We start from the raw sequence: 14,428 nt of genomic DNA, 5'->3' as shown, positions 1-14,428 counted from the left end.
GAGATTTTTTCATACAAAGTGAAAAAAAAAAAACAGAAACAATAAATCTATAGAAGAGAGACAATAAACCAATTTTGACCTTTTCGATCCAGCTGGGATGTTGGATATTGACAGCTTGTCGATATCACTGAATGACACATTTGTAGCGTGCTCTAATGTCTTCCCCGTCCAATTGATGGGCACCAAAACCACAAAAGCAAGAATAGCTAGCGGGACAAAGATTTTTAAGCTGAAAATTAGAAGTGTCATTCATGTCAGATATTCAATCTACATAAAACAACATAAAAGAGAAAGTAAACAGTGTGCAGAGATGTTTACACATGGACATCTGTCCATATGGCCATATTAGCTTTGAACACTTTCTATTTGATTCAGGAACACGATATTGTAGATACATCAACAAGTCAATTTAAAAGAACAAGGCAGAGGCATAATCTGGTAGTCCGAAAAAAAAAAGGGCAACGAGTTCATGTACAGTAGAGTAAATGGGAGAAGGCAAGACAGAAAACAAACCCAAGGAGATAAATCCGGAGGTATGCAACAGAATCCAATCCCGCGTGATCAACAAGCTCGGATTCTGGCATTTTGAGAGCATCGGGCATCCAGTTCAAGAACCTTAAGTATGTTCTCAAGTCTAAGTTAACAAATTTGTTGGCAAAGGTTCCAGAGTGTGTTGGGCTGCTTCTTACTCCCTTACGATACCATTTTGGGAAGTAGACTCTATCATTTACCGGTTGAATTCGTAAAATTGCAAATACCACAAGAAATGCAAAAGCAGAGAGGAGATTAATAGCCGCTGAAACCCCTATATCTTTTAGATTGGCCATCTCCTTCCTTTGAAATTATTGGTGTACTGCAGCAAACGGTGACGGACAAGTGAAAAACATGTCAAATATTTTTAAAGACAGTTGACAGCAGCAACATTCATATGACTGTCATTCCAACAGTATTATTATTTAGACGTTTATAATTAAGAGTATCCCATTAATCAGAAATCAAGAATTGACATGCACCGCTCCAGCTCAACCATATGATGGCAAAGCCATGGCGCCTAAACAGAATGACATTGCATTAAAATGAATTAAAAAAATAAAAAAGATTGTAAGATCAAAATTACATCTGCAATTAGATACCACAATTTTGAGTTTTGAGCCATTTCGGTGATATTTCAGTTGTAGAGTTGTAATTCAAAGGAAACGAAGTCGTCTTCTTAAGAAAAATCAAGAACCAAAATATCCAAATTTAATACTGTAATTCCTCACGTAAATGTAACGGCCATACAAGATTCTACATTGTACACAAAAGAAGAACGTAAAAGTCAGGTGGCAGAGGAAATTCATCATCATAATGATTAATGAGATATCTGCATTCATTGGTTCAAAATCCTAAACATTTCTCTATATGTCAAAAGCAAAAACCATGAACGCATAATCAATTAGCGAAAGTTCTTTGATTGTAAATTCGCGAGGGAGAAACATATAAAACATATACCTGAAAATGTCTGGCTTTTGAGTATTTGAATATGTAAAATAAAGTTTAAAAAAAAGAAAAAGAAAAGGGATTTTGTTATGTTGGTTGGATGAGTTTTCTTGTATTTGTTAAAAACCTGGAGAAATGTATGCGACTCCCATCGGATGTAATGGCGGCAACATGCACGGAAACGGGTCCTGTTTTTGCAAGCTATAATTAGCAACGACGCCAATTATTTGAATGATTTGTTTGACGAAATTGCCCCCTCGCTTCTTGTCTCCTCATCAGTTTACAGTATATTGTTTGTGTGTTGACGGGTGTCAGCGGGGGATTCAATTCGGTGATTTTACCCAGTATTTGCAATTTGCAGCGTGCGAACTAAGTACCTGGATCTGGCATTTATAGTAAAACCCCTCCAGAGTAATATTGTGTATATAAATAATTTTTATGTTGTCATTTTCATTATGATTCTGTTTTAGATTACTTATAAATAAAAATAAACTCAAAATTATTGTAAGTTATAATTTTTTTACGTTCTGTCTTAAAAAACGTTATAATTTTTTTTAAATCTCATTTTAAGAAACTTACCTACATATAGTAATATTTATTTAAAATATAATTTTTTTTTAAATCCCATCTTAAGAAACATTATAATCTAACATTATGATTATAACGAGATTTTACTATATATGAAATCCAATTTTTTTAAATGATAATATTAAAACTAAAGTTAGCACTTGTTAAATCTTATAAATATGTTGTTCCTGACCTTTGCATCAAATCGATAGAATTAAAAAGATATTGATTGTATAAATTTTAGGATTCAGCTACGTTCAATTTCGGCAATCAGATGTATTCATGACCTTATTATCATGTTTAGGAATGCTAGTTAATTTAATTAATATATCAGGTTGAAATAAGAGATATGAGATTAAAATATCTCTTACATAGTTGGAAACAGAGGAGTTTTAATTTCTAACTAGTATGCTATGCATGAGACAATTTTTTTTTTTTTTTGGGTCAAGCTACAATTTATAAAGAGTAATGATACAACCATAAATTCTTATACAAACTTATTTTGTACAAACTGTCGTGGCATTAATTCATTAGTTGAATGAAAATATAAATTAATAAAAATAAATCATGTGGGCAAAGTGATATTTAATTCAATCAATTTTATTATGACACATCAGTTTGTACAAAATAAATTTATACAAGAATTTGTAACTGTATCATTACTCATTTATAAATTATTTATGGTAATTTTAATTTAAATAACCGATGATCCATAATAATATTGTATTTAATTAGTAATGTCCGCTCCTCAAACTTAACAAATGATGGGGGGAAAAAATGACTTAATGAGCTACAGTGCCGCTGATCCGTCCAAGTCATGCAGGGTGCCCGACAATCATAAAATCTCAGGTTCTCGTAATATATTAAAAAAAGGGAAGGGGGGGGGGTGGTTGGGGGAAATCCTCTAAAAAAACAAAGTGAGCGGGACACGAAGGAGAATCAGAAGCTAAATTGCACAAGAGCATCGAAATGCGGAAACGAAACGTGTAATAATTCCACGTTAGCACAAAAATGGATATGGCTAATTGGCTATATGCTAATCGCCTAATCCTAATACTGCACTTAAGCTACAACAATTTGATCCACTCAGGTGAGATTTACAAAAATGGATTCACAAAATTACATTGGAATGGAACCAAAACGCAACAGAACAAGTAACAGTCAGACCCCACTAAATGCAACATGAGGTTCACACTTTATCACCGTCCGATGCTCATGATTATCATCAAGATCATAAGCCCCATCAGGATCATCACCACCGTCCTCTCCGTCTTCGCCATCTTCGTCATCGTCTTCGTCACAAGCATCTTCTTCGGATGATAGAGGAACGAGCCAACAAGACCCGTGCAAGTGCCCATTTATACAAACAAAATACTCCAAACCGCCGTCATGCGACCCAAGCCTGCGAGCCGCGCTCTTGGGGACAAGCCGAGCCGCAGTCATACTCCAAACGCGGGCCCCACAGTAAGGACATTTTACCCTCTCCTCGAGCTCCACTCGCCGTCGGATCAAACACGCCCTAGTCGTCGATTTCAAAAATCCCCGAAATACACCTCGGAAAATCCCCAAATCATCCTCCTTATTACCCATTGGATGCTCGCACGGGTCGCTCACGTACAATAAATCCCCCCGGCACTTTTTAGTCAAAAAGCTACGGCCAGAAGTTTTAGAAAATCGAGACGCTTGAACAAAATGAGCTGGAGAAGCTTTACTCACTTTGAAATTACGAGTTGACTCGCAACCGCAACAGTGAAACATCAGCTTGGCCAGCGCGTGCCATCCGCCGTTAATTCGACCGTTAGGCGCACCGTTAGCCAATGTCTCAATCATGCGCGGGGCGCGACACTCACAGAGCTTGCGCCAGAGCAGTCGTTCTGCGATGGCGCGAAGCTTGCGGTCGAGAGAAGCGGTTAAGCAGAGCATGTGAAGGTCCCATCCGACGGACTCGAAGACGAGTAGGAGTATCCGCTCGTTGAATATCCCCGAGTCGCCTGACTCGGGCACTTGACTTGGTGGGTTTGGTCTGAGTCTCTTGTTCGCATTCCCACTCATCGGTGACAATGCTGAAGATAGAGATTGTGTTTGCGTGCTCTTATTATTATATGCCTGGTTGTGCGCATCAAAATCTGAATGTTTAGACACGAGTCGTGTAAGCAATTGAGTCTCATGGTACCCTGGCCCCAATTCGGGGGCACGTGTCACCTTTCTACTGGTGCAGGACGCGTGTCCGTTTTGTACTGGAGAGATGTAGTAAAAGAGAATCGAGGAATTGCATCAGCTATTGGACTGTAGGGAGATCGAGCTCCACGTGTCATCACGGTCTCAGATCACGAAATATCTTTCTTCGTCGCTCCAAAATATCTGTGATTCCACGTGTCCGGTAGCAGTTAAGTTCCGGAAATGACACAGCTGCAAGTATCCTGGTTAATCATGTAACAAATAGATCTAAACAAATAACTGAGAGACACGTGGCAACTGTTGGGAAAGATTGGTGCAGTCTTATTTTATTTATATACTTAAAGATAACGGTGTTTAAACAATGTGCCAGCACGTGGTCACGGTATGGACCAAAAAGGCAAGGAGAGATTAAAGAATAAAGCGGGCGAGGCGAGTCAGTTAGGGGGCCTGCAAAGACAACGGGCGATGTGTCATTAGTGAGACGTGTTGTAATGATCACTCTGTCCCGTTGTGGCACTTTCATTGAAGAGCGTGATGATACATTTACTCGACGCCGACACTCTCTCGACTCTTTCCACTTGGATTTCATAACCAAGCAAATTTTAAATTGGCAATTTCATAATTAATTAATGGATTGTAAATTTTATGGGAAATTTACGAAAATAACCATAAATATTTTGTTATTTTTGTAACTAATCCTCTGAACTTTTTTCTATCAACATTAGCCAAACACAAGCCTTTCTCTCTAAATTACCCTTCTTTACGGACCAAAACTAATCGGCATCGTGGCATGAGTTATTTTCAAACTTATTGATCTGAGTCGGAGGATGAATCTGATGACAGGGTGCCTGTCGCACCAAGTTTTGGTGCGACAGGCACCCGTCGCACCAAAACTTGAAGTTGTTCATGATGATGTTTGTGATTCGTCGGAAACGGTGGCGTTTTGGCCGGAAATTTGGGATAAGTTGTAACTGTTTGGTGATGCTTAGATTCCGGCGATGGGTTGGTCAATCGGAGGTGGGGAATAACGAAAGAGGTTGAGCTCGTGGAGAGGAGTGGATTGATTACGGTGGTGCTGGCTAAATTGCGGCGGAAACCGGTGAATGACGGCACGGTTGGCGCGGCTGTTTTGGTTGTTTTTCCGGCGATCTGTGGCTAATCAACGGTGTCCGATGCTTGGGGTTTGATGGCCGGCGATTTATGATCCGTTTAGTGGTGGTTGCGTCCGGATCGGTGACGGAAAACGAGAGCCGGCAGCCTTGGACGGTGGCCGCGGGCTGAAGCTTTTGTTTCTGTTCTGTTTCGGTTTTTTTTTTTTTTAAATAATGAAGCTAAACGGAAGAAAACAAAAAGGTGAAAGGAAAAGCAATCTCTCACCCGCGTCGAAGTCGAGAAAAGTTAGAAGCAATTTGGGCACGAAGATTATGGAAGGGGGAATGAATATCAATGGATTTGCAGGTGAAAGCATTAATAATAATAATGCTGATAGAATACAACTTGACAAATTTTCCATCTTAAAATCATGCAACAAGCCGCAAAAGATTAGATTTTTTTAAAAAAAAAAAATCAAGCTTTTTGGCCATAGAACAAGTTTTTTGGGGGAGAGATGAAGGAGGGGTATTTTAGTCTCAAAAGTTGTTTTATGGCTAATGTTGATAGAAATATTTTTGAGGGGTTAAGATGAAAAAAATCAAAACTTTAATGGTTATTACTGTAAATTTCCCAAATTTTATAGATTTACTAAGTAACCAAAATACAAAGCGAGCCAACTGGAAGTAGACACGATAAATGATAAAAATAACTGCTAACCCCGCCACGTCGAAGCCCAAACAGATTCTGAGGGAGAGTCGGAAAAAAGCTGTCAAATCTGGTTCGTTCTGTCCGAGAGATGGAGACAAGAGCTTGGCTGGCTAATGATGATTGGAAAATTCAGTGTAGCGCGTACCTCAGACGACGATTATAAAGTCAATGTTGTACGAGCTTATGACGCGTGTCCTGAAACGTGGCGGTCACTTGCGTATTCGTCTGGGGTAATAGTATAAAGACTGAAGTGACTGTCCATCGCATTCTTGGATGACACATGGTGATTGATGCAGCTTCCACATCATGGTATGTCTGATACGTGGCAAGCGATGAAGGCTGATGGACTACCGCCACATTTCGATGTCTGATGTGGAGTGCGATTATCCTTTAAATCCGGATGCTTTCTATCGTCTAAGTGGGGGGTGTCTCACACGGAATTGCAAATATATTCTCTAAACGTTTATTCCCTTCTCCATAACAATTTGCCCCCATAACTCGTTTGATACTTTGATATTTTGACGCTTTTTATGACTTGAATACCATTGTCACCATAGCCTTATTATTGTCTTTTTAACACTTTTCAATTGAATAATTTGGCAATAGTATTGTTATTATAAACAACCAAGCTGCTGTCTTCTTCTTTTTAGACTTCTTTTCTTGCTTTGTGCTTCCTTTGGCCACCGGGCCTCCCCTTTTATGGCCTCTCATTTTGGAGTCTTAACGGAATTTTGCAGGAGGTGTTGCAGTGCAAGACTCCTTGAAGTTGTTTTACACAAATGGAATTGAGAGGTTAGTATGAATGCGGGATGATGTTTAAGCGCTTTTCTCATAACGTAATTGAAGGGGAGTGCTGCACACTTCAGTTTGGAGATGTGAATTGCGTGGAAGAGTCTTGTTTAGTGCTTGAGCTTTGCACACCTCGTATTTTTGAAGCCGATTAATATGTTGAAGAGTTTGGTCACATAAATACTTGACATTTTACTTGTTTTTCTTTTTTTTTTTTAATTAATAGATCCATCTAGTACGTGTCAATTAACTTTGTATGCGTTTGGCAATTTCTCAATTAAACTAAGTTTAGGGAAGGTAAAAATATCTTGTTTCGTCTCGAATCCATAAAAATTCGAAATATTCAGATTCACATGTTAAAAATGTAAATTCAAATCCCAAAACTTAAAATCCGTGTCGATTTAAATCTAAATTTGGATGCACATGTATCTGAAAAATTGGATATCCGAATTTATATTATTTTTTAATTAAATTATTTATTAAATTAAAATTAAATAAAAAAATATAAGTTAAATGAAAAACAAAACATAATAGGATTAATTAATAAATTGAATTAAGAAGCATATTGGGATCTGCATTATTTTATGTGAATTTATAGTGTTTTTAAAATTTTATTTGTGGATTTATGGTAGTGTTAGATTTGGATTTATGTTATTTTTTTATATTTGATTTATGTTGTGGTATTTTTATTTGTGACTTTATGGTGTAATATATTATTCTAATATTGAATTGTTGATTATTGAATTATAATTGAATTTTATTTGATATTATTAGTTAAATTGTTGAATTTTAAATTATTAAATTTTAATTTATGCGGATTCAAATATCCATAATATCTGTCTGTAATACTAAATTTTGCTATCCCTCTTGAGTTCTAAGTGGCAGCTTATGGTTGCTATCATTACAAGTATGATTGATAATATTAAAGCAATCACAAAATAATCACGTGAGATATATAATATCTAACATTTTTGTTAAGTAAGGATCTTTTTGGTATTGAAGTATCGTTACTTTTAAATCACAACTATTAGGAAGTAAAAATTTATAATTATAAAATAAACGTTGATAATATGAAGTAAATGTAATTTTAAAAAAATAATTTTAAGTTTTTAAATATTTTAATATTGTAATTTAAAAGTTAAAGTTGTTTAACCTCAATATTAAAGGAAGACTTAAATGTGCTTGTGTCTGAAGGGGATAAGTGGATAATTACTTGGGTGGACAGATTAGATAAAATTCAGATATACAATGATTATTATTATTTTTATTATTTTTACTTTTATTTGTTAAGAAGATGAAAATTGAGATGCTTTTTAGCCTGCACGTAAGAATAAGATTTTTAATTTATAATGAGGAGGAGATCAGTTAGTTGTTCTTTTCCAATATCCATCATTCAATTGGATGTTCGTTGTGGTTCAATTCAGAAAATTCTATATGTTTACAAGTTCGACTAAAAAAATTTGGTAAAGCTTTGAGAGAGCGCCGAGTAAGGTGGATTCGGTACTCAATAGTATGTCATGATGAGATGCGAGGCTTAAAAGAAATTAAAATTCTTTCTTAATCTGATCATGTCTTAAATAAATAATTAAATTGTTGATTGATAATTAATAAAAAAAATAAAAAGAAGTTAAAATTTTATCCATACACTACAATTAAAAAACACATGATAAAAGATTTTTAAAAATTCAATAGAACTCATATTAAGAGAGAATTCTATTCCCTTAAAAAATAACGATATACGGAAGATTGGCGCCATATGTATGTATGTATTTCTTTGGTCCCACAAAGGGTGGTAAAAGAAAAATGATTGGTGTACAAAAATGGGGAGAAATTGAGAATACAAACTAATCATAAATTAAAGACACGTGTATCTATGATAAATTAATCAAAGCAAATGATTTATTTTTTGGTGAGATTATTTGAATTTACTAATATCTTGTATAAACTTATTTATTAAATTAACTCGATACGAGAATATGAAAAATTAAGGTTTCATTCTAATCATCCACCTTAATACTAAATATGTCCTTGAATCTATTTTAAACACGAATAGAAACTAATTTCTACACCCATTTTCATTTAAATGCGAACCAATTTTATTAATTATAAAATATTGTGGTTTAGTATTAACAGAATGCATATTTGACTGGAATTAACCACACAAATTAGCAAAATAGAATTAAAATTGTGCTTGAATTTTTTTTTATATACATCCAGAATATATATATATATATATATATATATATATATATATATATATATATATATATGACCGTCAATCTGCTTGCCTAAAGTATTAAATTAAAAGAAAATCAATATAAAAAAAACTATAAAAGTTAAATATCATAACTTATGAAAAACTTTTGTTGGAAATTATTTTTGCTTGGGCTTGCGTACTTTTGAATGAGACATCATATGATTTTGTTGCATGAGATGTTTATTTTGTAGACAAGCTTCAGTTTGCAGTTTCTTCCTTCGTTTTATTAACTCGTCTAATGTCTGATAATTATAATTTAAGTTTGGAGTGTATTAGAAACAAAAATATTTGTTAAAATGTGGTTGCAACGAGTATCTTGATGGTTCTTGACATGCTTGCCCTTTATTTTTAAGTTTTTGTATTTTTGTTTTTAAGCCCTTTGTTCCCAATTTTACCCTTTTAGACTATATTTACGAATGAATTAGAGCTATATAATGTATATGGACATACGTGCGCCACAATCAAACTAACGAAATCAGACAACGTTGCGACGTCAAAAACATGTATTTAATTAGAAAACAAATTAAGCAAAAGAAAACATCGGGCCAATATATGAATCAATCTTACACGAATCCCACTCAATGCGGCGTCTTTTTCTCATTAGAGATCAGCACTGTTTCGTACAACAAAGATAAAAAAAAGAATCAACTGAATTATCGTTAAAAATTACCCATTGCGTACGAACAAGGCACTGTACAAAATATCAATCTTTTTTCACAATAACAGATTAGCTTGGTATGGATTTTGTTTGATCGAGGCTTTATCTTTGATTTGCCGCCACTGCCTGCCGCAGGCATGAGTTTTCGAGAATGCTAACCAGAACATCAACGTCCTTCAATTTTTGCTCCAAATTGCATCCAGCATCACTAGTCAAATATTCGATGGGCTTCTCTAGGAACTCGCTAACGATCTGCCCACTCATCTCCTCCGCCGCCATAACGCTGCTATCATTATGCGATACTCTGCTCAAGAACTTTTGTATCTCCACCTCTCTCAGCCTCTCCACCGCCGTCTTCAATCTCATCATAACATTTGCAGCCTCTTTCTCCAAATATCCTTCATCTTCTATCTTGATCGGTTTCATTAGACGACCATCTTCTTGGTCCACGACCAATGTTCTTGGCCTTGTCCTGAGAGAAATTCCGTGAAACGGGGACGTTCGTGGTTCTGCGGCGGTACGACTCGTCGATTCAGTAGCGAGCGAACCGGCCAGGCAGACCGTGTTATTATTTTTAATATTTGCGTGCAAGTGAATGTTTAAGGAACAGGAACAAGGCATTGGCAAGACAGCCATTTTTGGTTTCTTATTTTGTTTCGCTTTCGCACTACCGTTTTTTGAAGATGGCCGGAATGGGTTTTAGGGTCTTGGGTTACAAGGTTTCGAAGAGTTAGGTAAGAAACTAAGAATGTGGCTGGTGGTCAAAAGAAGACTTTATAAAGAGGAGTTAGACTTTGTTGACTTGGCACGCGCTTTTGAATATTTCTGGTTTGGACTTTGGGGATGGAATTGGTTAACCGGCCTGCTTTATTTACTTAACTCCGATTTGATCGCACATTTCACACGTGCGTCTACATTGGTACCATGCACGAACGGCCTGCGTCTACATTTTACCAAAAAAAAAAACACGCATGTACGGATTGGTGCATGTGGGTGTCCTGTGATCAATAGTTGATATAATACGTTAATTTTTTTAACATATAAATTGGGAGATTATGGTTGATTAAAAGCATATTTAAAATTCAAATTGTACATATAATGGCACATATTTCATAGGAGGTTGATTAGGAAAATATGCTTCAAATTTGTGCATTTGATGGCATGTATTTCACTTAGTGTCGGAGCCACATAAGGACCAAGGCGCACCCCTGATTAAAAATTTTATTAATCAAATTGAATACATAATTAATAATATCATATAATTAGTTAATTACAAGTTTTATTGACTAAACTATCATATTATAGATAGCAGTTGACGCATACAGATATACAAAAAAACAATCTCTATCATTACTCTATTTTCATTATCCGTTTAAGTTCATCTCTGTATATGCAAATGAAACTTTCGAAATTTAGTAAGTTCTTTGATTGCTCTTTGCTAAATCCAAACTTTCAATAGTTAATTTGACAAATTTAAAATCACTGATCGATCTTGTTTGAAAAAATGTCATGTTCTTTTCAAATTGAGAATTGCCATGTTTATTACTCTTAGTCCAAGAAATTAAGTTTCTTTCGACCAATGTGCAAATTTTTTTTTTTTTCCAAACAAGGGTAAGAATTAAGAACGCTTTTGTGCTTGAAAAGAAAGCTAGCCAATGACGCAGCCAGCTGGGTTTTGGTTTGGAACCAAAATAATCTCGAAGAGATTTTTTTTTTGCCTCGCTCTGTTATGTCATATGCTACGAAGATTGGATCCTTCTTTAACTGGACTGGATATTTGGCCCACTCGGATATTAGGCCCAATCCTGCAGTGTGAATATTGCAATAAAAAATGAAAGAAAATTTAGAATGCATCCTCAACAGATTGTACTATGATGAAAATTTCTTTAACTATATATTCTTGAAGAATTACACTAAAATTGGTGTTCTTTGTTCATTACCTCGTCCTTGAATGACCAAAAAAAATAAAAAATAATAATAAGTGATTTTCCTTCATCATATATCATTTCCCTATAGGAGGAAAGATTGTAACCTCATGAAAAAATGACAGCAAACTTGTTTCATGAAACAATATGAAAGAAAAATATTATCATCAAATGTTGAAATATTTTTGAAAACTCATTTATGTGGTTTTCTTACATTAAATTAAATTAAAAAGAAATCATAAGAAATTGTTGTGGCTCAAATATGTCCCCAATGGACGATACATAAAATAGTTGTTTTATTCACCGTCATGTCTTAGAAGGACTATAAAATTAATAGATTATAATATCTTTACCATTCCTAAAGAATTATACAAATTAAAAAATCGTAATTTTTCTTTACCATAATCTTCTTGAAAGAGTTGAAATTAAATATTTTATGATAAATTATCAATTTATTCCTTTGTGGTAAGTTAATAGAAATTGTAACTTCGAGGGCTTTTAAGTACTGATATTTTGATAGTTTATATGATTTTCTATATTAAACTACGTGAGAAAAGAGAATCATAAAGTGTATATGTTACAAAATTTATGTATAATGGCTTGAATATTTATATGCTCCTGAAGTAGCAAATTAAGAGTTTCAAAAGATGATAAATAGGATATCTTTCTCTTTGTTTCCTTTTGTTTGGTTCTTAAAATCATCATCAATCTCTAACAATCCACAAATTTCATTTGATGGAGTGAATGGTTCTTAATTGATTAACAAGGAAATATAACTTTTCAAAGTTATGATGGCCAAAGGTCTTATCATTTGATATAAAAAATCAAATGTGAAAATTACACCCTCATAAGTGGGATAGACTCGGAATTAATATTTGGTGATAGGCCCCAAGTTCAAATCCAACATCTTCACTAATTTGGCTTAACAAGACTAAATGCATGAATAAATAGAACTTCACATGAATTTCAATCAAGGAGTCATGGATTCTTTTGATGATTCCATATTCTATCGAGACAAAGAAAATTACGATGAATTGCAAATATTTGTGAAATTGAGAAAACCATGAATATAATATGATTGTGGCTGGTATACATGGTGTCATTGAATGATGAAATAGTCATACAAGTAAACATATGAATGCTTGAAACATGTGATAGATTAATTGATGCAAATACTTTAATTCTTGCAAAGTCGAAGCGAAATAATTCGATGCTTTTGAACGGACCATGCTTGCATGTATAGCAAAACATTTTAATCTATATTAATTATTGAATATATTTGAACTATATTAAATTATGGAATATAATATCGCTAGAGAGGCATGATATACTAATTAGAAATTGATTATCAAATGCCCGTGAAAAGGTCAATAGTGAGAAATAAAGAGATTCAAATTGCCTTATAAGATACATGCATACAATTTAAGAAAGAGAGATCTTTAACCCTTACAAAGTATAAGTATTAGAAACTTTAAAAGATCTCATTGGGACATATATTAAAAAAAATAAAAACATTTAATCGATGGCATGCTAGTGCTTAGCGCAAGAGAAAATTTGAAATTGACATAAGATTGTTGTCAATAAAAACTTAGTTGTTGTGATAAAAGCTTCAAGATCCTAAATTATAAAATGTGAAGATCATCAAATCATATAATTGGCTAAAATTGTAAAATATTTGCATCTATAGTCAAGAGGCTAGAGAATGTAAAGTTGATTAGTAAAATTTGAAGAGTTTTGGACTTGTAATCCATACACCTGAAGTATAAAATTCATTACTAAAATATGAATTTGAACTATAGCATGTCAAATTTAAATTGAAGAATTTCTTTACTTATCTTAAAATAATAAAATGCTCGAGAGAAGTAATTGAAGTACTAAATCAAAAAGATTGCACCTTATGTATTCTTCATAGATCTATAATCATATTTGTGTACATTATAACAATTTAGACTTATAAAATATAATCACTTCAGTAATGATTTTTTGTAAGTGGGATATGCCATTATCCATTTTGCTGCAATTTTAATAAAAACTAAAGCTTAAATTTGTAATTTTTACAAAATATGTTGATGATTTCATCATAAAAAGACTTATGAAGAGTTTATGAATTTACTTCTTTTAAAAATAAAATTCAAGATGAAAATTTTTGAAATGAAAGAATTTCTTTCAATTTATGAATTAAAATTTATCAAGTGGAATGCTGATATTATAAAAATAACAAAAGTATTTCATGTTAAAAAATTGTTATATTTTAAAATATAATGTACATGTCTTGGTCCTGAAGTGCCATATTTTATTCAAACCAGTGTCTAAAAAGATAATGAAAAAGTTGCATCATTGCAAATTAAAATATATTTATCATTAACTTGAAAACTATCAAAAGAGTCTGAAAACTATATTGTACTTTTTTCTTCATATTGATGCTAAAACTTGGTTTTATTCGAGAAGATCGACAAAATTATGAAGATATATGTACGACGATATTCTTCAATCAAGATGATGGTGCCTTTGATTTATTAAATGTTTTCAAGTTTTTAAAGGATAGTGTTGACACTGTATATCATTTCATCAAATTATTATTACAATAAAATGTGATCATTGAAGCACACATGTCACTTTGATGGGGAGTGTAATTATTGAAGGGAGTTATTGATACGAAGGGACATATGAAATCATGCCCAATACTTTTTTTTTCATTCATTAGGTTTTTATCTCATTGAGTTTTTTTTAATGAGGTTTTAATGAAGTAATTTGTATTTTCTTACAATATAAATG

At 33.7% G+C, this 14,428-nt stretch overlaps 1 protein-coding gene across 1 annotated transcript; it reads right to left on the bottom strand.

Moving 5' to 3' along the window:
* Window positions 1-2,977: 2,977 nt before the first annotated feature.
* LOC102625456 (EID1-like F-box protein 3) lies at window positions 2,978-4,149 on the bottom strand. The gene has a single exon (XM_006479697.4). It carries the CDS (start codon window positions 4,096-4,098, stop codon window positions 3,208-3,210), a length of 891 nt encoding a protein of 296 aa, XP_006479760.1. The 5' UTR covers window positions 4,099-4,149; the 3' UTR covers window positions 2,978-3,207.
* Window positions 4,150-14,428: the final 10,279 nt, after the last annotated feature.

Source organism: Citrus sinensis, chromosome 3 (genome assembly GCF_022201045.2).
Source record: "Citrus sinensis cultivar Valencia sweet orange chromosome 3, DVS_A1.0, whole genome shotgun sequence".
Lineage (NCBI taxonomy): Eukaryota > Viridiplantae > Streptophyta > Magnoliopsida > Sapindales > Rutaceae > Citrus > Citrus sinensis.
This window is presented reverse-complemented; position numbering and strand designations above follow the sequence as displayed.

What these genes read in the sequence shown, in the direction of transcription:
- LOC102625456 (XM_006479697.4), bottom strand. Translation starts at nt 4,098, where the DNA reads ATGAGTGGGAATGCGAACAAGAGACTCAGACCAAACCCACCAAGTCAA.